Here is a 27,151-nt window from a genome sequence, read left to right on the forward strand (position 1 = left end):
TCTTGGTTATCCAGACTGAACTGGAGTTTTATTAAGGTACACAATTTAAATAATTACACAAATATTCTGGATAAAACAAGTAAACTATTGAAAATCATTAGAATCATGCTGGAATTTGAACAGTCTTTAATTCAGGACGCATCTCTAGCACATACTCCCTGAAGTAAGTGTCCCTCATAGACTGCTATAAATTTTTGAAGATCTTTTTCTTCATACTCTGCCAACTGATGGAAGAATAAATGATAAGTCTGCACAACCAGGTTATTTTCATAATCAAGACAATACAGTACTCATTCTGCAGTATACTGTGTTTTCTCTCGTTGTCATTGTTAGGATTATCCAGTGCTAACTGTATAGTGTTATGTGATGATAACTGTATAAAATTCATAAAGACATAAAATAAACACAAGTTATGAGGTCAAATAGCGTTCGATTATTTCAGAGAACTGAGATGAAATTAAACATACTTGATTCATAAATAAGATTAGTTACTACGCAAAAATACTAACAAAACAAATAAATGTTACTGTGAAAAAGGCACTGTACAAATACATCTTATTCTAATGTAACAGAAATTTTCATTTGTAGGACTGATCTGTAGTTCATAGTTACACATAAACTGACACATGACTAATAATAATAATAGTAATAATAAACTACACAAAGCTCCTGCTTGAGATGGTCACCCCAGTCCTCACCCATACTCTCACACAGCTGGCCATGTGACCAGTTTCCAAATATAGTTTACAAGAATGAGCAAATTATCTCACAGAAAAGATTGATCAGAATAGAAAGGCTTGAATTTCACATTTGGTTGTCATTCTGATACTAGGACGTGTGCATGAAGCCAGGAAGTATGTGTATACAGTTTACACAACATGCCACATCATGCCATCACTTTCTTCCGATCCTTTCAAGAAGCTTGTGGGAGGCCAGGTATGTGTCTTTGTATAATTTTTTTTTTTTTTGATGACTAGCTTTAGAACATCAGGCCCTCATGATGGAGCTTAACAAAGGAATGGAAAGCGTAACAGTGACTCAGCAGGTTGTCTTACACCGAGTACATGACACAACTATATTTATCATTAGTAACTTTTACAGAAAATGAACACTAGAGAGGATTTTAAACCAGGATGATGTATAACGTACACAAGTTTTGTCATACAAGCCTGATTAAACTGCCAGGAAGCACAGTGATGCAAAATAAATGACTTTTCGCTGTATGTTGTTAATAAGAGTTTTGCAATTTTTTCTGCCTTATGAGTAATATACACTTTTAATACACTAACATATACAGACATATGTATAATATACCTCATTTCTTTGCCTTATGAGTAATACACACTATTCCTTGGCCACAGAAGCTACACTATAAACACTTGGAAGAAAGGATTGGGACTCTTCTTAAAATGTGAATTTAAGTCGAAGTCAGTGGTGCACTAGGATGCATTCATAGGGGATTCTTACCCCGGTGCACTGTGGCATTTCACTGTGGGAGTGCAGTGACTTTGTTTTCAGACATCACTATGCATTCCTTCGTGAACTTTGTGTGGGTTTGGACAGTGTGGCACTGTATCCTGAGCAAATCCAGACTGTACTGACTGTTAGAGAATGTGTGGAGAATCCTCATGCAGTCAAGCCCATCCTAAAGATACAGATCTCTGCGTGTGTGTGTGCACACAGGCAACATAATCTTTCCCTTTGTTAAAAACAGCTGAAAGCTTTAAAGATGTGTGAAAAGGTGTACAGGATCGTGTAAACCAGATCATCACAAGCTGAAGGCGTTCACAGAACGTCTGTCACATACGGGCACCTTAACACAGTGTATCCAGTTCTGCTTGTTTTAACCAATTTGCATTTTAACCGATTGTCAAGCAAACTTTGATAATGACATCCAAACTCTCAGGAAGCTGAGACTGTGATTTATCCTTTTTGTCATATTTATCTGCTAGGCGTGTCCTTTTTTACGCTGCCAGTGCTGCGTTTCAGGAACTTCTTGTTTTCAACCTCACTGAGTGAAAGAGAGACATTGCAGCGCGACGGGTTCATCCGCCTCTGCAGAACGCTGTCTTTGATGGCGTCTTTTATAAGCTGCATAAAAATGTGAGAGAAAAAAACAGAGTGAGAGAGACAGAGAGAATATGTCAGAGGACCTGAAGTCAACCATTTCAAATCCTACAATGAGATTCTGGCCAAGATAATCTTGAAAAGTTTCATCCAGTTGGTTGATTACTAATCTTAAAAAAGTTCTTATTATACACAACTGAATTAATTTTCACTTATGACGTTTCGATGTCTTTCTTAGCTGACATCTTGATCACATCGAACGCTTGGCGTCTCTGGCCACCGCCGGATGAATTGGGACGTGGGGACATACAAACTCAGTCATACATGGAATCAACTGATTTCTAGGTCACGTGCACCATCCGGCGGTGGCCAGAGACGCCAAGCGTTAGATGTGATCAAGACATCAGCTAAGAAAGCATCAAAACATCATAAGTCAGTGAAAATTTCTTCAGCTGCGTTTAATAAGAACTTTTTTAAGGTTCTGGCCAAGATGTTTTGGATTCACTGGCGCTATGAGGCTCATGTAGTTAACAGCTACTGAAAGCTTATCTCATCTCATCTCATCTCATTATCTGTAGCCGCTTTATCCTGTTCTACAGGGTCGCAGGCAAGCTGGAGCCTATCCCAGCTGACTACGGGCGAAAGGCGGGGTACACCCTGGACAAGTCGCCAGGTCATCACAGGGCTGACACACAGACAACCATTCACACTCACATTCACACCTACGGTCAATTTAGAGTCACCAGTTAACCTAACCTGCATGTCTTTGGACTGTGGGGGAAACCGGAGCACCCGGAGGAAACCCACGCGGACACGGGGAGAACATGCAAACTCCACACAGAAAGGCCCTCGCCGGCCACGGGGCTCGAACCCAGGACCTTCTTGCTGTGAGGCGACAGCGCTAACCACTACACCACCGTGCCGCCCCTAATGAAAGCTTATAACTACCAAATTAACACTGCATAAACTGCAAGTCGGGCGGCACGGTGGTGTAGTGGTTAGCGCTGTCGCCTCACATCAAGAAGGTCCTGGGTTCGAGCCCCGTGGCCGGCGAGGGCCTTTCTGTGCGGAAGTTTGCATGTTCTCCCCGTGTCCGCGTGGGTTTCCTCCGGGTGCTCCGATTTCCCCCACAGTCCAAAGACATGCAGGTTAGGTTAACTGGTGGCTCTAAATTGACCGTAGGTGTGAATGTGAGTGTGAATGGTTGTCTGTGTCTATGTGTCAGCCCTGTGATGACCTGGCGACTTGTCCAGGGTGTACCCCGCCTTTCGCCCGTAGTCAGCTGGGATAGGCTCCAGCTTGCCTGCGACCCTGTAGAACAGGATAAAGCGGCTACAGATAATGAGATGAGATGAGAAACTGCAAGTCAAAATTGTCACACTCATCACACATTTGCCTCAAGTTGTTTAGTGTCTCAAACAGACTCTCCTTTTTGGTTGTAACACTTTTATGCACAGCAAAATATTAAGGATGAATTACTTTCTTCCTCAGCAAATAGTCTGCTTTTATTCTGTCCAAATAACAAGCTCAGGTAGGAAATGTGGTCCAAAGTATGTACAGTACATTAGAAGTCATTTAAGATAATATAATTATAATTCCACTGTTCATTTATTTATTTTTCCCAATTATTCTGACCTATAGCCTGTAAATCTGTTTATGTACTTATGATATCACTGAGACAATGCCATGATGTGTGAGGATCTAGACATGCATTTTACACAATAGTAAACTGGAGGCTATAATCTTTCTTTACTCATCAGCTACATTAGCCTTGCAGCTCCAGAACAGAACTAATAACTGACTCATATCATCATGTTTTGCTTCCTATAGTAAAGTCTGTATGAAGTTATTCCTCTCTGAATGTGGGAGAAAACGGACCTCGATGTTGTTCAGCGTGTTGAACTCCATGAGGTCATGCAGCTGTTTGAAAGCCTGATTCGAGTACTGGAAGTTGAATGTGGAATACGGCGTCTGAGGGTCGTCAAATATGTCAAAGTCACCAAACTCCTTCTCCTTATCCGTCTCTCTGGGAACTCCTTCAGAACAGTATCACAAAAGACACACATTTTATTGGCATTATTAAATAGCTCAAAGAATCTTTAATATAACTATAACAACAATTAATGAAAAAAAAACAAACAGAGGATACGGGTCAGGAACCGACAACGAACAAGCATCAGAGGTTATAGTTAGATCATACTCTCATGTGCAGTCAAGACTCAATCCTGTGCATTGACAGGTATGTTTTCAGGTGGTTTTTTTTTTTTAAATAGCCAGTGTTGGCAAACTAGCAGCTAACTGATGAAGGGAGCAGAGTGTGAGCTGATCTTAAGTTGAGCTTCCAGTTGAAGAGTAGGATGTATCAGATTATTTCATTTTAAATAATCCAGTAGCTTCCGAGTGATGAAATTGACACACAATCACCCTATTGTTCAGAGATCATGATTTCGGATCCCAACAACAGCACAGCCATCTGTTTCCAGGAGCCAAGGAAACAAAACCAGCCATTCTCTCTGGATGAGACGGATGGCATTACTGTCTCCTGTCAATCATAGTGACACTAGCTGTGGGTGTCTGTTAGCTTTGAATGCGCATACATGTCAACCTATACGGAATGTCCATATTTTATATGGATTTGATTCAATAAACGTAGTGTACGGGCGTACAAATAAAGTTATACGGATTCTTTAAAAAAACTTCAATATTTATTTAGAGCTATAATCAATTCCCACGATGATAAAAGAGCGCATAACATTTACAAACGTACTGTACACCACAGAAAGCACAAACAGCCAGTAAAGAGTCTTATGAAATCGCGCGTTATCTTGTGGCAGCGAGACCTCGTTCCACTTCTGATCATGCGCACACCACATTGCGAGAATCCCGGCAACCGGGAAGTAACATTTTGTTTGAAAAGCATATTTCCACCTGAGCGACTTTCACTAGCGACTGAAAAGATTCTGAATGGGCACTCCGTCAAGATCAACACAGACACTTGCTGTGATATGCAGCCTAGTGAGGTATTGGTGTGAGAGTGCTAAAAAAAGCTGTCATGGAGTACAATTCAGAACATTAGAGTGACACTTTGTGTTTTTGTCAAACATTGGAGCTTTGTATTCATTCTGAAGGTTTATTGTTATTAATATTGAATAAAAAGTAACTGGGATATATCATTGTTAATTGTCATTCAAATTTTAGATAAATTATTTTAATTTGCATCTTATAAGGATTTTATAAGGGAAATACGGATTTTGGAGGTTGGTTATACAGGTTTGATTGACCAAAGGTTGACATGTATGAATGCGGAACAGGGTAGATAGCGTTTTCCTCTGCGTGTCTAACATAGAATGAGTAGCAGTTCAAAAAGATGTGGCTGGCTGGCTTCATGTGTCTCAAAGGAAGCACGGTATTAGCCTTCATGGTAGATGTCACATGAGTGAGCTGCTTCGTGGGTTGGAATTGACAGGTGATTAAATTGGGGAGAAAATGGATGGGAAACAAAAATGCCTTTAAACCTATATCTTCAGTCTGTGTGTGGATACATAGCCTGCTAAGAAATTAAAAAAAAAAAAAACTTTACCTTTTACATTTACAGGACATTATTGTAAATACCAACCTACTTCTTTGACTTAGAAATATTCTATAAATGTAAGCATCAGAGCTACTGCAGTCTTAACAGAACAGCTTTATAACTAATGAATTATCAGTCTCCATACGCTATGTATTTGACTTGCTAGTCGCTGGATCTTTGTAGGTTTGTCCAAATGCTTTCAGCAATTGTAGCATGTATTAATAGTGCACTATAATGCTTAATTTCTCAGTGTGCACACATTAGAAGTTTGACATGTAGTGCCATAAAATTTTTTTTTTGTCCTCACCAGGAGCCTTGAACTCCCTGAAGTGGATGTTGGCCAAGACAAAGTGGATGACAGTGGGGCAGTGTTTGTCTTCTGGCCTGGGCTTGAACACATAACACTCCTGCAGACCCTCGCGATCGAACACCTTCACGTCAATCTTAGGGAAAGGCAACTTGTTCATGCGTGCCCATTTCTCGGCCAATAAAAGCTCCTGAGAGAAAAGATATGTCACAGTATCATATTAAAGGTTTGAAACAGTCATAAGATACAATTATATTAAATTATTTATAATATGCAGCTACACTATATGGCCAAAAGTCTGTGGACCATTGCACCTGTATGTGCTTTTTGAACATCCCACTCCAGATTTAGTTATAATAACCTCCACTATGCTGATATAATAACTGCCCCAATAGCATGTTCTCATTCACGTTACACATGACGCAAAAAAGAATCATGTTCTCTGCTCTGCACCAATCTGACTATTTCCCATACTAACCTTAAAGGGAGGACTGGAATCACTCGGCCTGGCTGAGAAATCGAAAGATATGATGAGATCCACGCCACGCTGGGGTCGCAGGATCAATGGGTAGGGCAGGTTAAAGGTCAGGCCGCTGTCTACCACATGAATCTTCTTACTCCTTACATCCAGAGGCTCATAGATGTGAACAAACTCATTGGGATCTACAAGAAAAGTGGATCTGTAAGGTCTCTAAAATGTGATGAATTATGACTGACACTTGACTCTTTGAGGAGCACAGCATGAATAATAAATCTTCAGCAAGTCTTCATTTGTTTCTGTCAGTCCCAGTAAATGAGGCGTGGCCTGAGCACCTGTCGATTCCACTAAAAGGGCCTCAATACATCTCAGTCCCAATAAAGGGGGTGTGGCTTAAATACTTGTTAGTTTCTGGTAAGGATTGCTTTAAATGTATCTTCCATTCATTTAATCATTGATTATGTATCCGAAACAAAAGATACACTTTCCTCCTTAAAATCTTCAAAACAATCATTTTCAAAAAACATTATCAACATGCATGGATTAAAGTTTTCCGTCGTGTGACGGATTTCCGTCAACTGAACTCTCCCAAGGCCAAATGTGAGGTCGGTGCTGATCCGAGGAGAATTAAAATGACGGGTGGTTGGGTAGAGATTGGGTTATAACACTGATGTGTTGCAACACCATCAACTATCAGCAGGGTTTATTTAACTTTTTTGTTTTTGAGCCATGCTTTGTGTCGTTCATTTCCTATGTTTGATCATGTTTAAACGTTCGCTGTCTACGGTGCGGCATTAAAAAAACATGCGCTGTCAAAATTGGCAAAATACATTCCCATGTGCTTGGCGTGCTTGTGTCTGACCATTTCTGTTTTGTATTAAATTAAATCTTGCCAAAATGACTTGGTTCAAACTTGGACATATAGAACTAGAGCATGTTAAAAATAAACCCCGGAAAGCCCGCTCCTCTGCTTCAGCCAGACTTGAAGACCCGACGGTGCAATGCTTGCAGACTGTCAGAAGTAATTAGACCTAAATTTATAGCTAACAAATCAGCAGACGCCCCAACAATTATTATTTTCGTTAGGCCAATGTGTAAGGTATGTTAGAACCGTGCCTTATAGCCTACGTTATATCACAATTTAAAGGACGTTTGAGGAGTTGGAGGCTGCGAGCGCAATGATGTTCCGACATGCGCTAAACTTTATTCCCTGAAAATCATACACCAGCGTTCAATGCCCCAAACAGTCAAAATGTCTAGAAGACTACGGTTAAATAATAATCATAGCCTACTAAGTTAAATTACGTCAAAACATCTGTTTCTGGCCTATGAAATGATGGAGGAAAATGAGAACGAACGCAAAGTAGATAGCCAACTTCACGCGATCTTTTAGGTAACTTAACACTCGTGTTGGCCACAATATTTCTCTTAATAAAATCTTGAATTGTTTTTGAAGTCGTATTCAACACAAAGTAAGGTCAAACCCCAATTTTAATTTAAGCGAAGATCCAAACTTTTTTCTATATTGACGTCGAGCACAGAGGAGCATGTCATTCTGCTTTCGGTTTCGGCAGCATGGATGCGCTTTACATGAAAGAACGCACTGATGTGTCTGCCATCGATAAAGGTGTAAAACAAGTGGAGGTGGGCTTGGCTGTACGAAATGGGTGAAAACGGAAAGCCATTTAGTTCATGGTGCAAAAAACTAAACATTCCAGGCGCTTGCATTTGTGTGGTTTGCCACAAAAAAATAATATACGGAAGCAATGGAAAGAAAGTGCAATAAATTGAATATATTAATCCATTAATTAATTGATAATAAAGTTATCAGTTCTAAGGCTACGTTCACACTGCAGGCTGAAGTGACTTAAATCCGATCTTTTCGCCCATATGTGACCTGTATCCGATCTTTTATTGACAATATGAACGACACAGATCCGATTTTTTCAAATCCGACCCAGGCCGTTTGGATATGTGGTCCTAATTCCGATTCCTATCCGCTCTTTTCATATGCGACTTCAGTCTGAACCGCCAGGTCGCATTCATCCGACTTACACGTCATCAACAAGCCACAAACATCACTATTCTGCGCTGAAGTAGGCGGCGGGTCTCTCAAAAAAAGTTACAACAACATGGCGCATAATCACGGACGCAGATAGAGGGTGGGATTCATCCCACCCAGATTTAAATTCACCTCGTTCGGTCCCCCCCCCCCACTTATAGGGAGGAAAAAACATCTATGCTGTCTTTCTTTGCATAAGGCAAACCTCACGGAAAAATCAAAAGACTAATTACCATTCGGTTTATTGAGGTGCACAGCAGTACATACATAGTTGCAACAACTCACATAAAACAAAGACTGATATTCGGTTGGTTGAGCTGCGCAGACTGCACAGGTTGCGAGCTCGAGCTTGGTTGCTATGGTAACCCACAAGTTTGACAGGCATATCGGGGTTGGGGTTGGTTTGCTGGCAGCTTTGTCCCCCCCAGTTTTTTGTCCCCCCCCAGTTCAAAAAAACATATCTGCGCCCCTGCGCATGACATCAATGCGAGGGACGCTTCGGGCTGTGAAGGTTCTGAATCTTCTCAATGGAAGGACGCAGAGGTTAGGGAGCTGATTTCCATTTGGGGGGATACAGCTATTCAAGCTAGATTGGATGGGTCATACCGCAACCGGGTGGTTTTACTTCCGTAAACACTGGCCATGCTCACTGCGTGTGACGTCGTCGTATCCTGCAATGCGCATGCGGAACACTTTTAGGTCGCTTTTCGTTCATACTGAGGATCACATACAAGTCGCATATATTTGTTAATGTGAACGACCTCACAAAAAAATCGGATTTCACAAAAAAATCGGAATTGAGCATTAAGCCTTGCAGTGTGAACGTAGCGTTAGTTAACCATCTCAGAATTTCATCGAAATCCACCCATAACCCCCCCCCGTAGAATTTAATCGAAATCCACCCATAACACCCCCCCCCGTAAATTTTCAGTCAAATAAATTTTTTTTGCTTTAATCCATGCAACATGAACTTAAAGCGGCTTCTTGTTGATCAAGAATCAAGTTGGGGAAACACATGCAGGATACTGGATGACAGTGTTACACATTATCATTAAATCTTGCTAAAGATCTGAAGTAGTCTGAAATTCCACACTAATGTTTTAGAATGAGTGCTGAACATGAACGGTGTTTTCTCCTCACTGCAGTGTGACTGGGAACTGACACTAAAGCTGACTCAGTGAAACAAGCCTTCATATAGAGGGCTACAGCGTGACGTCACCGTACCGCGAGATTTTGTTAGGGCGCCATATTGGAAGACCTCAAGTACATACATACTCACAATATAAAACAAACTACGAGCGAGAGTGAAGTGACACGATGGCTGATAATTCTGGTTATGTGAGTACATTACCAGCTGCAGAAAGGGCACGGTATGTGGAGAAACTGGCTGTGATTGATGGGTTTGACCCATATGATAAGACTCGGGGCAAGGGAGAATGAAAACATAAGGAGGACCTGACACCAATTCTGCCATCTGTTTGCTACCCAGACATTGTAAACTATTTGTTGTTTACACCCAGTGCCTACACTGCTGATGACTTGAAGGCCTACAGGCTTACAATTATGTTGTTAGTGGCTTGGTTCGTGATATTACAGCTGTTGTTAAGAATAACCTACACATAGTTATGGCCAAGGTAATCTTGTTGATATCTTTTAATAATATATCTTTTCAGTTGAAAAATTAATACTTTTTGTTACTATTAAGGTATCCATAATTTAGGTTAATTTATCCAAATTATACATATGTATTTATGATATATGCCTACACAACAACTATGCTTTATTTATATAATAGGAGGGAGAGCAAGCCCCAAACCATCTTAAATTATTATTATTATTATTATTATTATTATTATTAAATTGTAGAAGTCTGGGAGGCTTGCTCCTCATACAGTTATTAACTTGGGGCCAATTTAGCATGTTTTAAATCTGAATTTCTTGCGTTTGCTTACCTCAAAGTGTCCGCAGATCATGCACAGACTTATCCATTATATCCACAGTTTTTTGCCAAGTCTCACACAGGTTTCTTTCAAGTCTACTGTTGGGCCAATAAATCATAAATAAAACAGCTCAGATTTGTTTAAGTCGTTTGCCACTCCACTTTATTCTCGTGGGTTCACATACCGCTGCCGTTATTTCCCCCTAATCACGAGTTTGTTGGTCTTCCAATAAGGCGCAGGGTATGTTTACTTCCGGTTTCGGGTGACGTCAGTGAAATCCCTCTATAGTGCTGCTAACTGAAAGCACCACAGCTCAGTGCTGAGGGCCAAACCTGCAGTGGCATGCAGAAGAGCAAGTGTGCCTGCATAACACGATCGGTCATTTACCATGGAGGGCATAGATTTACAGGCATTCTCAGATTTACAGGAAACTAAAGAAGCCGATGTTGCACACTAAGAATTTTCATCTAGACAGCTAATGGATAAAGCATGTGTGCTTATGCACCTGTGACTGCGTCCACCTCATCCTCAATGGACAGCTGTGGCATGAAGGGATGGCGGGGTGTCAAAGGCACAGAGGTGTTTAGGTTCAGGCCCAGCATGAAATTGTGCACTTTTCCTGCGCGGCCTTCACGTGTGTTAAACAGCGCCGTGTCGCCCACCATGGAGGTGAACATCCGCTGCACCCAGCTGGCCTGAGCTTTACTCTGCCGCTCCTCCTCCACTTCCGCAGACTCTGTACCCACTGAGAGAGAGAGGCAGAGGAAAACAATATGTAAACAAGGAAAAACAGATGAAGGAAGAGTAAACATAATAATTGGAAAGAGTGTAAAAAACGGGAAAACAGGAAAGGAAAACTTGAGGAGATTAAAAGAGAAGAAAAAAGAAGCAAAGAAGATAGCAAGAAGACGACGGATGGGGGAAAGAACAGGGGATAAGACAAAGGAAGAAGAGAAACAGGGAAGGAGAGAAAAAAATATAGAGAAAAAGGAATACAATTAGAGGAAAAAGGGATAAAAACAGGATGAGAGAAGAGCAAGAGAAGGCAAAAAAGACAGAAAAAGAAAAGATAAATGACTTGTTTGATAACTGCAGCTCAGGAAAGTGAATGCGAATTCACTTTTGACTGAATTGAAAGTGTAATTGAGAGACATATAAAAATTTCTCACTCCTGCGCAATTCCTCTTCGTTATCTGTTGTTTCATTTCCGACTATGTGCTCTGGTTTAATTTGCTCTGCAAATAAAAAGTACAAAGAAATGAGACAGATTAAAGTAAACAGCTGTGTACAAAGTCTCCACTCTTACAACTTCGGCTCTTACGTTTGTTTAGTTTCCATTCTTTATTGTTTGCTGCATAAATACATGGAATAGAATATGAAATCTTGTCTTGTGTTTCAATACAATATCAAAATACATTTAAAACACACATAACACAATGTGTATAATATGATTCAGTAAATTGCATACATCTATGAATATTTCTTATCAGTTCTTCAGAAACCGGACAGGCCATACTCATTCATTATCTCTAGCCGCTTTATCCTTCTACAGGGTCGCAGGCAAGCTGGAGCCTATCCCAGCTGACTACAGGCGAGAGGCGGGGTACACCCTGGACAAGTCGCCAGGTCATCACAGGGCCGACACATAGACACAGACAACCATTCACACTCACATTCACACCTACGGTCAATTTAGAGTCACCAGTTAACCTAACCTGCATGTCTTTGGACTGTGGGGGAAACCGGAGCACCCGGAGGAAACCCACGCGGACACGGGGAGAACATGCAAACTCCACACAGAAAGGCCCTCGCCGGCCCCGGGGCTCGAACCCAGGACCTTCTTGCTGTGAGGCGACAGCGCTAACCACTACACCACCGTGCCGCCCCAGGCCATACTCACAAACACTAAAAGCAGGAATCACCAATGCAACAGTGACATCGGCAAATTTTTACTTGCTGATGTGTTGCAGGTTAACATCTTTACAGAACTTTACAGACACAGAGAAACTCACATCGATTCAGTAACAAGCTGTTCATTTTTACAGTCACAATTCCGATGGTTTGCTACATCACCATCTGCTTGGACATGCGCCTGTTATGGCCTAAAAGGAATTCATCTCCCATACTCTTTCCTTAGTTACAGTGAGAAAGGAAATCATAACTCTGACTGCACCCACTGTTTATAGAAAGAAAACAGAACCAGTATGACCAATTAAAACAGACAGAAAGCTGTAATTTACTGACTGACATTCTTTCAGAGGAGCTCATGTTTGGGTCTGTTTCAATCCCACTCCCACACACACACATTTGCCATGTTATTTTTGTGAGGACCTTCCATTGCCATGTTTTTATTCCATCTATCCATCCATTATCCGTAACCGCTTATCCTGTACAGGGTCGCAGGCAAGTTGGAGCCTATCCCAGCTGACTATGGGCGAGAGGCGGGGTACACCCTGGACAAGTCGCCAGGTCATCACAGGGCTGACACAGAGACAAACAACCATTCACACTCACATTCACACCTACGGTCGATTTAGAGCCACCAATTAACCTAACCTGCATGTCTTTGGACTGTGGGGGAACCGGAGCATCTGGAGGAAACCCACACACACGAAGAGAACATGCAGACTCCACACAGAAAGGCCCTCACCAGCCACTGGGCTTGAACCCAGAACCTTCTTGCTGTGAGGCGACAGTACTAACCACTACACCACCGTGCCGCCCCATGTTTTTATTAAGGGAGCTAATGAGTGCCATACCACACCTAAATCTAAGCTTAATCATAACCTCACTAACCAAAAGATAATCTTTTGGCTCTTATATTTGTTTATGTAAATGCTAGTTTTTGTAAAAAAAAAAAATCTGTTTTGAAAAATGAGAAGAATCCAGCCTTTAATGGAAATAAATGTATTCAGAGAAAAACAAATCCCTCATCAAGAAATAATTATTTTCATCACAAATACATGTGGCACTATTATTGACACCCCTGCATTTAATACTTTGTACAAACCTCCCTTCGCCAGTAAAACAGCACTGAGTCTCTCCTATAACATTTTATAAGGCTGGAGATACAGAGCAGGGCATCTGAGACCGTTTCTCTTTACACAGTCTCTCCAAATCATCCAGGGTCCTCTGCCCTCTCTTGTGCTCTCTCCTCTTCAACTCACCCCACAGCTTTTCACTGGGGTTCAGGTCAGGGGATTGAGATGGCCATGGCAGAAGTTTGATTCTGTGCTAAGCAAACCATTTTTGTGCTGATTTGGACATATGCCTACACCTACAATGCAGTCCTTGGCACACTTCCCAGACAACTGAATGCACACCAAAACGCAGCCGTTTTCAGTCAGTGCATTTACATGCACATCCAAATCGAGCTACTGTCGGTAATCGAGCTAAGGGTCCCAGCAGGGGTGCCAGAGAAATCCAATCCTACATGCACACAAGGAAATCGAGCTATTGTGTGAGGTACATTGTGCACCCGAGCCACAGGTGGCACTACATGCCCCATCGTGTTGGTACACTTCCGGTTGTCGTCATGAAGAAGAGTATAAACAAAGTTATCAGTTCCGTGTTCACAAGAAGAATGACGACGAGGACCGCAACATCGAGATATATATTTTATATATATATATATTCAACTCCTTAAGCTGAATGAGCATGAACTCTATCTCCTCATTGCTCCAGAAGTGCACGTTTCTACTACTGTTGTCATGCCGACCAAGGCTGTTGTGTTTCCCGCTTGTGGTCTCGTCACTCGTCACTTCCGGAAGGGGCAGTGCTGAAGTAAGTAGCTCGACTACGTAGCTCGATAGGGTTTACATGCACTAAGTAGCTCGGCTACAATCGCATAATCTAGGTCGCGTAGCTCGATTACGAGAAATCCAGTTCGGTTCGATTTCAGCCAAGCTATGGTGTTTCCATGCCATTTAGAACTTCGATTTCAGTCGAGCTACGGCAGAAATTCGATTTTCTCTATGTGCATGTAAACGCACTGACTGAAGGCCTCTGCATGCTCTTGCGACAAGGCTTTCGCAGATAGCTTTTCGCAGACAGTTGTAATTTATCGTTGAGCGGGGAGTAATAGGCGTGCGCGATGTTATTCACCGCCACAATGCAAGGGGGCGCGAAATCACTAGGAGTAGTTGGTGGGTGTGGTTAGTGGAGTGTTTATCCTCCGGTTACTTATAATGACTAGAACTGGAGTCGTATAGATGTACGTACTTCCTCACTTCCTCGATCAACCGCTCTTCGTGCTGCTCCATCTTCGCTCGTGTTTTTAAAAATGGTGGTCGTGAAAACAAACCAAACCGGGAAAGTAGGGAAGCGGAAGTGCGTGTACAGCGGATGTAGAGTGGACCAATCAGAGCCCTCTTGTCTGCGACGCTGTCTGCGAGGCTGTCTGCGGTGGTCACAATTTTTGGGAGGTGTGCGCAGAACGTCTGCGAAGGGGGGGGCTTTGCAGATGCCATCTGCGACGCCATCTGCGAGGACTGGATTGTCAGCATAAATTGGCCTTTACTCACAGGAGAACAGAGAGAATCAGCATTCCATTGATCACCCTAACGGGCAATCCATTGATCATCCTAACGACTCTCATGGCCGTTCACAACCAGCCCCCAGTGACCCACACCAACAGGATGACTCAATGACACCTTAAGGCTCGGTCCCACTGGCCGATGGACACAAAACGTATGCAAAAAGGACACAGCGGACGAGCAAAATTTCGGGGGTGGCTCTATCCGTTTTCATCCGCTCCAGAAATTGACAAAATTGGCGAAAATTTGCGAAAACAGAACGGAAAAGAACGGACGTGGGTAGTATATAGCGGGGATGTTAAACGCATGTTCATAGGAAGCCTAGCGGATGAAAGCGGACGGAAGTCGATGACAGCTCCGAAGGGGTTACCGGTGATAACTGAGAAGCGGACGCATAGCAGAAAGAGCGGATGCATAGCAGATGAAGGGAATGCATCACGTACGCCTAACAGAAACAAAGGGGATGTTGCGCGGATGTATATCGGATGCAGACCGTTCACTGCGCATGCGGGGGGTATGAATTGCGTCTGCTCCGCGGAAATAAAGGGATGCAGCACGCACGTCGTCAGCATAAAGCGGAAAGACGTGCTGGCGGCTACATCGATACATCTCTACTACTAGATGATTTTCTCCCCCTTTTTATACAAAATATCGATTGTCCGCTAGGTGTCCTTCTACATACTCTAGACATACTCCAGACATCCTAAATATACGAGATACATCCCAGATATAAACGCTTTGTCCGTTTTGAATACTTTATATACGAGATGCATACGCTTACATCCTTTCTATTTCCGTGCTACTAACGATGAATAGGCTAGACGTTTCATGTACCTTATCTTTCCTCCCTCTTTCCGTTTTCAGCTGCAGCGGATGTGAGTTGCGAGGATGCCCAGAGGATGCAGAGAGGATACAGCAGACGTTTAACGGATGATAACGGACATAGAACGTTTGTTGCTCGTATATGTCGCGGATTTACATCGTACACGGTGGAAAGTTCATCCGTTCTAAAAGTTTTGTGCAGCTCAAAACTTTTTGCGCGGATGAAATCACAGTGGACGGATGCTCGATGGATAGAGCGTATGAAGCACGTATGCAATGAGTACACAACGGATGCATAGCGTTTTCCAACGGATGGCAAAGATTTTTTTACGTTTTACATCCTCTTTGCATCCGTAAGTGCAGTGGGACCGGGCCTTTAGATGAGCTTTTCATCCATGAGAGGATAAACACCTGATGCTCCCTACCAGTCAGACAGAACTGAAGAAGCCTTTCAGATGAGAGGTGAAACGTCTTCAAGAATCTTCAAGCAAGTCCAGTTGCTCTCTTTTACCACCCACAGTTTACCATGATCTGGATGACTGAGAATCTTCACAGACATATTTGGACATATGCTTCGGATCATTGTGCTTCTGGAAGATCCAGTGACGACCCAGTTTTAGTTTCCTGGCAGAAGCAGCCAGATTTTGATTTAAAATGTCCTGGTATTTCATGGAGCCTGTGATGCCATATACCCTAACAAGGTTTCCAGGGCCTTTGGACATAAAACAGCCCCAAAACATCACAGAACCTCCACTATATTTTACAGTTGGGATCAGGTTCTTTTCATTACAGCCATCCTTCTTTTTACACCAAACACACCTTCAGTGTTTATTGCTAAAAAAAGCTCTATTTGTATTACCTCAGACCATAGAACACGGTTCCAGTCAAAGTTCTAGTCATGTTTCTCAAACTACAGCTGCTTATATTTGTGGTTAACTGAAAGAAAAGGGCTTTTTTTTTTCTTCAAACCTTCCAGTAATACAGTAACCTGTTGACATGGTGGTGGTGTCTGATGATGGTTTTGGAGACTTGGAAAACCCAAGATTTTGCTGTTCTTGTAATTCACCAACAGTCATCCTTGGGAATTTTTTTCATCTCTCTTACCCTCCATCTCACTGTATGTGGAAGCAAAATAAACTTGGGTCCTCTTCCAGGCAAGTTTGTAACAGTCCCAGTTGGTGTTCACTTTGTTATTATTGCCCTAAAAGTAGAAATGAGCATTTGCAGGTGAGTAGCTATTTTTTTTTTATCACTATTCCCTGATTTATGAAGGCCAACACACTTCTCCCTCATTTGATTTGTGTGTACTCTTATCTTTCCCATGCTGATGGATCACTAAGGGAATTTGGCCTCTGTGTCACCTCATATTTGTACCCCAGTTAATCAAGAAGTCATGGACTACAGCTTGAAAGTTCCTACACACTCCAATCAACTCATCTCATCATCTCTAGCCACTTTATCCTGTTCTACAGGGTCGCAGACGAGCTGGAACCTATCCCAGCTGACTACGGGCGAAAGGCGGGGTACACCCTGGACAAGTCGCCAGGTCATCACAGGGCTGACACATAGACACAGACAACCATTCACACTCACATTCACACCTACGGTCAATTTAGAGTCACCAGTTAACCTAACCTGCATGTCTTTGGACTGTGGGGGAAACCGGAGCACCCGGAGGAAACCCACGCGGACACGGGGAGAACATGCAAACTCCACACAGAAAGGCCCTCGCCAGCTACAGGGCTCAAACCCGGACCTTCTTGCTGTGAGGCGACAGCGCTAACCACTACACCACCGTGCCACCCCCAATCAACTCAGACATGTACAATTTCAATGGGAAACATGCTTCAGCTACCGGTACATTGTGCTCACTATCATTTCCAGGGGTGAGAATAATAGTGCAGGGCTCGAAATTCGCGGTGGTCCGGTTGCCCAAGGCGACTTAATTTTTCATTTGGCAGGTAATTCCTGTCACTAGCCAGCCCGGCTGGCTAGTTGAAAATAAAAAATATATATGAAGCGAAGATTCAGACACACCGTCAACTAAAGCCGCCACATATTAAGCATGTGCCGTGTCTGTGTTAATCGATGTGTTTATCGGCAGGACGGAAAATACCGAAGAATTCCGAATCATATCGTGTACGAGTCAGGCTGTCGTTTTTTTCACTACTGCGCATGCAGATAACGCATCTCGTTGAATATCGTGGTAATCACGTGTAGTATTGGACCAGGTGGTTGGAGCACAGAAGCACGGCAGACCAGAACTGAGTTCTCAATGAACTATTTATTGCTAGCTTTTCAGCCTTTTATCACTTCCCAGCTGCGTGCACACACACACACACACACACACACACACACACACACACACACACACACACACACACACACACACACACACAGTGTTCTGGTTGGGGAGAGAGAGCTCCCTTTCTCTGCTCTCCTCTCCTTTTAAAGGGCGCGGTCACTGGGGAAGATACACAAACACAGGTTAATCCCCATCAGGTGCAATGATTCCACCACTTACCTTCCCTGACTCCGCCTTCCATTCACAGAATGCCGCTTGGCCACGCCCCTGCTGCCACATCATGTTATCAAATTCAATAGATGTGGCCACATTATCGCCCATTTAAACACGTGTTTTTGTTGTTGTTTACATCTACATCTGCCAAAGCTACGTTGCGATGTGGAATTTTCTGAAAGGTGTACAGAACCCGCCAGAGACGGGGACAAAGTGACCTCGGTCTGAAGAGGAGAAACGACAAAGGACTTATAAGCAAACGTGGGAGCAGGGTAGGCCTTGCCTACGATACGATTTTTATGGAATAATTTTTTTTTTCAAGTTGATTCCTAGTCAATATGAAGCTCCTAATGCTTTCTCTCTCATGAATGGTTAAATACAGAAAGCATGTTGGACATATTTTGGGTGCTATAGTCATGATAGTAAGTATATTTGTTTTCAATACTCATACACCAAGTTGCCAAGTTTTCCAATATATTATTATTTGTTGATATTATATTATGGTGCTCTGTGTTGTTCTCATTTATGTATTTAACAACAGTATCAAAATACTCGGGTCTTGAAATAAATGCACGTTAGTCATGAACAATGGTAACTACTCTCTTTTGTGTTATTTTTGACAGAAGTAAAATTCATACATGAACAAATTTTGGCTAGTTGATTTTCTGTTTGGCTAGTTACTTTGGAAGGTAACTAGCCCAGCTGGCTGGTGAAAAAAAAAAAAAAAGAATTTCGAACCCTGTAGTGGCACATGTGTTTTTGTTAAAAAATAATTATTTCTTGATGAGGAATTTGTTTTTCTCTGAATGAATTTATTTAAATTGAAGGTTGGATTTTTCTCATTTTTTACAGGGGGTGCCAATACTCGTGGAGGGCACTATAAATGCCCCCACAAGGTTTGTTCAAACAAATCACAAGTATCACCATCACTTACAGATTACAGAGTTTCAATGCGAGTACAAAGCCAAATGTCTTCAAAGTCATGAGAAAAGAAAGTCTCACCGAGCTCCTCCTCCATAGTGCTGCTGCAGTCAGTCGTATCCTTCACGCCGATGACTCGATTAAACAGGATGGAGAAAGCACTACCCCATACACCTAACACACACACAAACACCAAAACGTTGTGCTGGAGGGGACATCCTGTATACTACACACTCATCCAGGGTTTTCTATCTCACTTTGTTCAGCCATCTATCTTCCAGGAGGTCTTTCCTACAAGTAAATGTTGTATAATACACTGGCTTAACCAGTGAATGAATCACTCTTTTCCAGAAAAACTTAGAAGACTTTCAATTCCTGTTCCTTCCCCCAATTACCATCAGAGCGTTACCTAATTTCTCAATTAGTTTTGCCATATAACAGTAATGATAAATGTAAATATTTCGGTTATCACGGGTTACAATGGGATACTTCATTATTACTGTGAATGCCGACCCTCTGTGATATTAGGTTTGTCTAACTAATTTTAAAACTTGACAACCCAAAGAATCAACAAAACTGTGATGTTTTGGTTCTTCTATGCCTCTTTCACATCTTACTGCTTTTTTTTTTTTTTTAATACCGATGCAGACTATCTTACCCATTAGGAAGTGTAGTGGGTTCTCTTCATACTTTTTCACAACGCTGCCCATGAAGAACTTGCTACCAAAGAGCTCAGGGGTCATGAAGGTGCCATATTTTGCCATGCCGATCTCATAAGGACTAAACTCCACCCAGTCTGTTGAGGGAGAAATATGTACAGAATTAACAGGAAGTTTCATCTGGTTCTCAAAAATCTTCAGTCAGTTTCACAGTTTGTTTACACCCTGAAATAAACCAACATTATCTCTCAAATTATCATGAGACACCTGCTATAAATTCTGTCTTCTGACAGTCTGCTTTGTTTAGTCAAAGTTGTCATGTGTGGCAAACTTTTCCCTTCCAGGACAGTTTCACTACAATAGATGAAAGAGTTGTTCCTGCCTCCATGACAGATCAGTAGTATGTCAGTACAGCAATGCTGATCAGGAGCATGCTTTGCATATCTGCCGCAAGCTATACAAATCTATGCAAATGTGTAGCTGGTTCATGTGCTACATCAGCTGGACCCAAGGTCAACTCCAACAGAATGAAATGCTGACTTTTTGACCTGCCTAGTTAGTCTTGAATTAATGGTGATGACGGAAATGAGGTGCATATGCTTGGAAACTGATGTGTAACTTATTAGCAGTATCATGAAAATGAATGGACAGTTAGAAAAGAAAGAGTATAAGCCTAGCTTTAACTGGTATAGAGCAATTCCAGCGTTATGGACGTGACACTTGAACTCAAAATGGCAACAAATGACCCAGTGCATGTTTTATTGTCTCCCAGTATTTAAACAGGTGTTGCATATTTTAAGGCTGTACCATACTGGAGAAGTGATAGAACAAGAACAATTCCCATAGTACATCTAGGGCATGCCAGAAAATGCCAATAAAAGATGCGTTATGGATGTGACAGAAAAAGTATCACTTTTCTTGGGTGACTGTACATTTTTATCAAACTCTGTGAAATTGTAAACCTAATGTCGAAATGGAGATATCCATTTGATAGAGGGGTCCAAGGTGAATATTAAAAAATCTTTGTTTAAAATATTTTGTATTTCATGCAGAGTTTCGGAAGGAAAAGTCAGCGTTATGGATGTGACGAAATTCCGTTATGGATGTGACGCGTCTGAAATAGACATGGCATATGTTTAGAAAATCAGCAATTTAACCACCATAACCCTTTGAAAAACTCTCTAAATATCAGCTAAAACTATCAAAGTTCTTAAATAATATTTAGGATGGCTATTGTTTTGCTGTTTTGTGGATTTTAGCATACATTTCTGTGGCTTGTGGCAATAATATAGAATTGTACATGATCAAAGTTGATTTTAGCTTGGGGTTTACATTATAAGAAAGAAAGACTGACAGGGACATATTAGGTTGGTTACAAATTGGTTCAACTTATTCACATCTGTAAAATACAGGTCTAGGTGATATCTCTGGGAGTGGTTTTGATGTATTACATGTTGCTTTATTTTTGCATGGTGAGGTTGACATTTACATGGAATTGCCCTATACAGAGTTTGTTCTGGCGGCACGGTGGAGTAGTGGTTAGCGCTGTCGCCTCACAGCAAGAAGGTCCTGGGTTCGAGCCCCGGGGCCGGCGAGGGCCTTTCTGTGTGGAGTTTGCATGTTCTCCCCGTGTCCGCGTGGGTTTCCTCCGGGTGCTCCGGTTTCCCCCACAGTCCAAAGACATGCAGGTTAGGTTAACTGGTGACTCTAAATTGACCGTAGGTGTGAATGCGAGTGTGAATGGTTGTCTGTGTCTATGTGTCAGCCCTGTGATGACCTGGCGACTTGTCCAGGGTGTACCCCGCCTTTCGCCCGTAGTCAGCTGGGATAGGCTCCAGCTTGCCTGCGACCCTGTAGAAGGATAAAGTGGCTAGAGATAATGAGATGAGATGAGATGAGAGTTTGTTCTGTGTGCATGGTACAGACAAAAAATGTAAAAAAAAACAAAACCAACAATTTATTTGAAACTAAATTTCACAAAAAAAAAAAAAAGTAAATAGCATGCTCTTACCGGCGAACATAAGCTCGGAGACGTTGGGTTTGACATGCAGGCAGGTGAACAAAGGCAGAGGACACTGACCTAGATTCACCTTCTCCTGCATGGAGCTCAGTGTTGTGTCCATTTGCTGTAATACATACAAAAAGAGAGAGAGAGAGAGAGAGAGAGAAGCAGAATAATGTTTCAGTGTTAAAAGATTAGAATTCTTTCCATAACACAGGTCCTCTTATCTGGCTTCTGGCTTATTTACTGGATCCGAGCCTTTGAAAGTACGTTGAGGAACAAATGATAACAGGACATTACATTTTTTTCTTTTGGAGATATGGGCTTGCTTCATTGTGCTTGGCACTGTAGTCAGGGTTGGTGTTTTAGTGATAAGACAATATAAACACTGTTGTCAGTAAAGTTCACCGTGTTAAAAATTTGACCCGTGCAAACTGCAAAATCATCACACACTGGTTTCAGACTATGTCCAGTAGTATTTATGTGGTTTCTTATACTGTATAACATTATTATCTAAGGACAACCTAAAGCTAAAACAGCAGCAGCAGTTACCCAGAAAAGTTACCCAGTATCTCCACAGATTACACTTGGGCATCACTTCAGGTGAGCGCCAGACTCAAGTAGGTATGGCACGAAGTTGGATGTTTAAATTCTTTGAATAATTTAACTCCAATTTGATTTGTACACTACCGTTCAAAAGTTTGGGGTCACCCAGACAATTTTGTGTTTTCCATGAAAAGTCACACTTTTATTTACCACCATAAGTTGTAAAATGAATAGAAAATATAGTCAAGACATTTTTCTGCCATTTTGAGCATTTAATCGACCCCACAAATGTGATGCTCCAGAAACTCAATCTGCTCAAAGGAAGGTCAGTTTTATAGCTTCTCTAAAGAGCTCAACTGTTTTCAGCTGTGCTAACATGATTGTACAAGGGTTTTCTAATCATCCATTAGCCTTCTGAGGCAATGAGCAACACATTGTACCATTAAGGCCAATTTATGCTGACAACCCAGTCCTCGCAGATGGCGTCGCAGACAGTGTCTGCGTAGCCCCCCCACCTTCGCAGACGCTCTGCGCGCACCTCCCAAAAATTGTGACCACCGCAGACAGCCTCGCAGACAGCATCGCAGACAAGAGGGCTCTGATTGGTCCACTCTACATCCGCTGTACACGCACTTCCGCTTCCCTACTTTCCCGGTTTGTTTTGTTTTCACGACCGCCATTTTTAAAAACACGAGCGAAGATGGAGCAGCACGACGAGCGGTTGATCGAGGAAGTGAGGAAGTACGTACATCTATACGACTCCAGTTCTAGTCATTATAAGTAACCGGAGGATAAACACTCCACTAACCACACCCACCAACTACTCCTAGCGATTTCGCGACTTCGCGCCCCCTTGCGTTGTGGCAGTGAATAACATCGCGCACGCCTATTACTCCCCGCTCAACGATAAATTACAACTGTCTGCGAAAAGCTATCTGCGAAAGCCTTGTCGCAAGAGCATGCAGAGGCCTTTAGAACACTGGAGTGAGAGTTGCTGGAAATGGGCCTCTATACACCTATGGAGATATTGCACCAAAAACCAGACATTTGCAGCTAGAATAGTCATTTACCACATTAGCAATGTATAGAGTGGATTTCTGATTAGTTTAAAGTGATCTTCATTGAAAAGAACAGTGCTTTTCTTTCAAAAATAAGGACATTTCAAAGTGACCCCAAACTTTTGAACGGTAGTGTATATTAACTGTTTCATACACAATTATTCTGCAAGGACTGAGCCAAATTCTGTCTTTTTAAATATATGCTTGATGCTATAGACTTGCAGACTTAAAAGAAGTCTAGTTTCCTTCAAGTTAATACACTGATTAATAAAGATTCTATTTTTGTGTGTGCATACTGTGTGTGTAGCCTTCTCACCCTGGGTATAAGCGTCTCTCCGATGAGCATGCCGAAGATGTCAGTGAAAGTGACGGGCTGGCCACTTGCTTTCTTCTTCCACAGAGCTTTAATGTAGCGTTTGATGTGCTGCGGCATCAGCAGTTTGAGTGGACTGCTGCTCACACTCTTCATCAGCTCCTGATTGATGTCACGGGGTCCTTTCTCAGGAAACTCTGGGTGCGAGTATAGCGTGGACATGTACCTGTGCAAACATGTCCGTTAATGATTGGAGAGTGTCATGGCCAGTACAACGCTCTCATTGATTGGGGTTATGGCATGTAATACTGTATGTGTGCATCAATTTGTATTTATAGTTGACAGCAGTACAACTGTATCAGACTGAGAGTGTATATTATGTTATATGTTACATTACACTTATTCGGTACAATTATTAATTATATGATGGATGTAAATGCGCATTTCCTGAAGCAAATACTGTGCTTGCAAAGTGGTAAAAGTGATAGAGGAGCTACAGTGGATATAAAAAGTGTATACACTCTTAAAATGATCGGTTTTTCTGATGGAAAAAAATGAGACCATGATAAATTATTTCAAAACTTTTCCCACCTTTAATGTGACCTATAACCTGTACAATTCAATTGAAAAAGCAAACAAATCTGTTAGGGGGGAAAACATTAAAAATAAAAAAAACGTACAATAAGCTGGTTGCGTAAGTGTGCACACCCTTAAACTTTGTTGAAGCACCTTTTGATTTAATTACAGCATCCAGTCTTTTTGGGTTCACATCTGCCATCAATTAAAATGACTCTGATTAACCCCAGGGCGGCACAGTGGTGTAGTGGTTAGTGCTGTCGCCTCACAGCAAGAAGGTCCGGGTTCGAGCCCCGTGGCCGGCGAGGGCCTTTCTGTGCGGAGTTTGCATGTTCTCCCCGTGTCTGCGTGGGTTTCCTCCGGGTGCTCCGTTTTCCCCCACAGTCCAAAGACATGCAGGTTAGGTTAACTGGTGACTCTAAATTGACCGCAGGTGTGAATGTGAGTGTGAATGGTTGTCTATGTGTCAGCCCTGTGATGACCTGGCGACTTGTCCAGGGTGTACCCCGCCTCTCGCCCGTAGTCAGCTGGGACTCCAGCTTGCCTGCGACCCTGTAGAACAGGATAAAGCAGCTAGAGATAATGAGATGATTAACCCCAAATAAAGTTCCGACATTTACTCAGTTGCATCCTCCAGCAAAAGCCAGGGTCCACAGAGAGCTTACAAAGCATCAAAGGGATCTCATTGTTGAAAGGTATCAGTCAGGAGAAGGGTACAAAAACATTTCCACGGCATTAGATATACCATGGAGCACAGTGAAGACAGTCATCAAGAAGTGGAGAAAATATGGGACAACATTAGCGAGAACTGGACGTCCCTCCAAAATTGATGAAAAGATAAGACGAAAACTGGTCAGGGACGCTGCCAAGAGGCCTACAGCAACACTGAAGGAGCTGCAGGAATTTCTGGCAAGTACTGGCTGTGGCTACATCCACACAACAATGGCAACAAGATTTTTTTTTAGCGGGTAAAAAAAATATCACGTCCACATGGGCAACGGATCAGTAAAATATCAGGTACGTATGGCAACTAAACGCTTGCTGAAAACGATGCAATACACATGCCACACCTCTACGTGCGCTGTAAGACGGTCCCATCGGAGACACCAGAACAATAGAAGAAGTAGGACGCATGCGCATAAACCCCTTCTTCTACCCGGCGTGAATGAGTGAGTGCTGCTTGTTCTAGTCATGTGGTTGTGACGTCATCGTAAACAAATCCGTTCTATTCATCCAGACAACTTCGCAATGGCGCCATTGCCAGATTTTTCCACTCTGGAAACCGTTCTCAAAAAATATCGGTTTGGGGCACCCAAAACGCCGATGCCGTGTGGACGCCAGGCTGAAATGATAAAAAATTTTATCGGATTCACCTGAATCTGTTGCCATGTGGACAGGGCCTGTGTACTACATGTGACAACAATCTCCCGTATTCTCTATATGTCTGGACTATGGGGTAGGGTCAAAGAAATACATTCAGGCCTGGCTAAATTTTGCAAAAAAAAACAAAAAAAAAAACATCAACTCTCCCAAAAGCATGTGGGAAAATGTGTTATGTTCTGATGAAACCAAGGTTGAACTTTTTGGCCACAATTCCAAAAGGTATGTTTGGCGCAAAAACAACACTGCATACCACCAAAAAAAACACCATACCCACGGTGAAGCATGGTGGTGGCAGCATCATGTTTTGGGGTTGTTTTTCTTCAACTGAAACAGGGGCTTTAGTCAAGGTGGAGGGAATTATGAACAGTTCTAAATACCAGTCAATTTTGGCCCAAAACCTTCAGGTGTCTGCTAGAAAGCTGAAGATGAAGAGGAATTTCATCTTTCAGCATGACAATGACCCCAAAAAAGTTTTGGAATGGCCCAGCCAGAGCCCAGACCTAAATCCAATTGAAAATCTGTGGGGTGACCCAAAGAGGGCTGTCCACAAGAGATGCCCTCGCAATCTGACAGATTTGGAGCGTTTTTGCAAGGAAGAGTGGGCAAATATTGCCAAGTCTAGATGTGGCAGGCTGATAGACTCCGACCCAAAAAGACTGAATGCTGTAATTAAATCAAAAGGTGCTTCAACAAAGTATTAGTTTAAGGGTGTGCACACTTACGCAACCAGCTTATTGCATGTTTTTTAAGTTTTTCCCCCTAACAGATTTGTTTGTTTTTCAATTGAACTGTACAGGTTATAGGTCACATTAAAGGTGGGAAAAGTTTTGAAATTATTTGTCATGATCTTATTTATTTTTACATTAGAAAAACCTATCATTTTAATGGGGTGTGTACACTTTTTATATTCACTGTATAGATGGTGAAATTTGTAGAGAAATTCAAAAGCTAAACAGTGTTAGTTATTTCAGGTTTTGAGGAGGAAGGAATGATGGGTGGATGAATGGATGCATGAGTGGAAGGAAGGAGGGGAATGTGAATGAAAAAAAAAAAATCAGATACAGATTCATATACAGACCATGTTGAGCCAGAAAGTCCTGCTACGTAAGTAGCACAGTCCAGCACTCCAGACTCATAGAGAGCCTTCATCACCCCAGAGAAACCCACCATGGCTCGAAAACCTCCTCCTGATCCCACTACAGCGATGGTGGGAACCTGGACACAGCCAAGGCATGGTAATTCATACAAAATTACACTTAGACATTGGGCAATGTATCCAATGCGTAATATATTTTGTATGCGAATATACTGTATACATACAGTGCTGAGCGTAAATGAGTACACCCCCTTTGAAAAGTAAAATTTTAAACAATATCTCAATGAACACAAACAA

General features: G+C 42.2%; 1 protein-coding gene across 1 annotated transcript in view; it reads right to left on the reverse strand.

The window, feature by feature from the left end:
* Positions 1–27,151, reverse strand: part of pla2g4aa (phospholipase A2, group IVAa (cytosolic, calcium-dependent)) — a 36,237-nt gene continuing 9,086 nt past the window's right edge. The window contains exons 8-18 of the mRNA XM_060944283.1: positions 26,837–26,973; positions 23,803–24,025; positions 21,892–22,006; positions 19,880–20,017; positions 19,303–19,395; positions 11,595–11,660; positions 10,931–11,170; positions 6,424–6,608; positions 5,946–6,135; positions 3,946–4,103; positions 1–2,091 (exon numbers count right to left, since the gene is read on the reverse strand). Coding sequence (XP_060800266.1) covers positions 1,942–2,091; positions 3,946–4,103; positions 5,946–6,135; positions 6,424–6,608; positions 10,931–11,170; positions 11,595–11,660; positions 19,303–19,395; positions 19,880–20,017; positions 21,892–22,006; positions 23,803–24,025; positions 26,837–26,973 — 1,695 coding nt within the window. The 3' untranslated portion in view covers positions 1–1,941. The remainder of the gene's footprint in view (positions 2,092–3,945; positions 4,104–5,945; positions 6,136–6,423; positions 6,609–10,930; positions 11,171–11,594; positions 11,661–19,302; positions 19,396–19,879; positions 20,018–21,891; positions 22,007–23,802; positions 24,026–26,836; positions 26,974–27,151) is intronic.

Source organism: Neoarius graeffei, chromosome 17 (genome assembly GCF_027579695.1).
Source record: "Neoarius graeffei isolate fNeoGra1 chromosome 17, fNeoGra1.pri, whole genome shotgun sequence".
Lineage (NCBI taxonomy): Eukaryota > Metazoa > Chordata > Actinopteri > Siluriformes > Ariidae > Neoarius > Neoarius graeffei.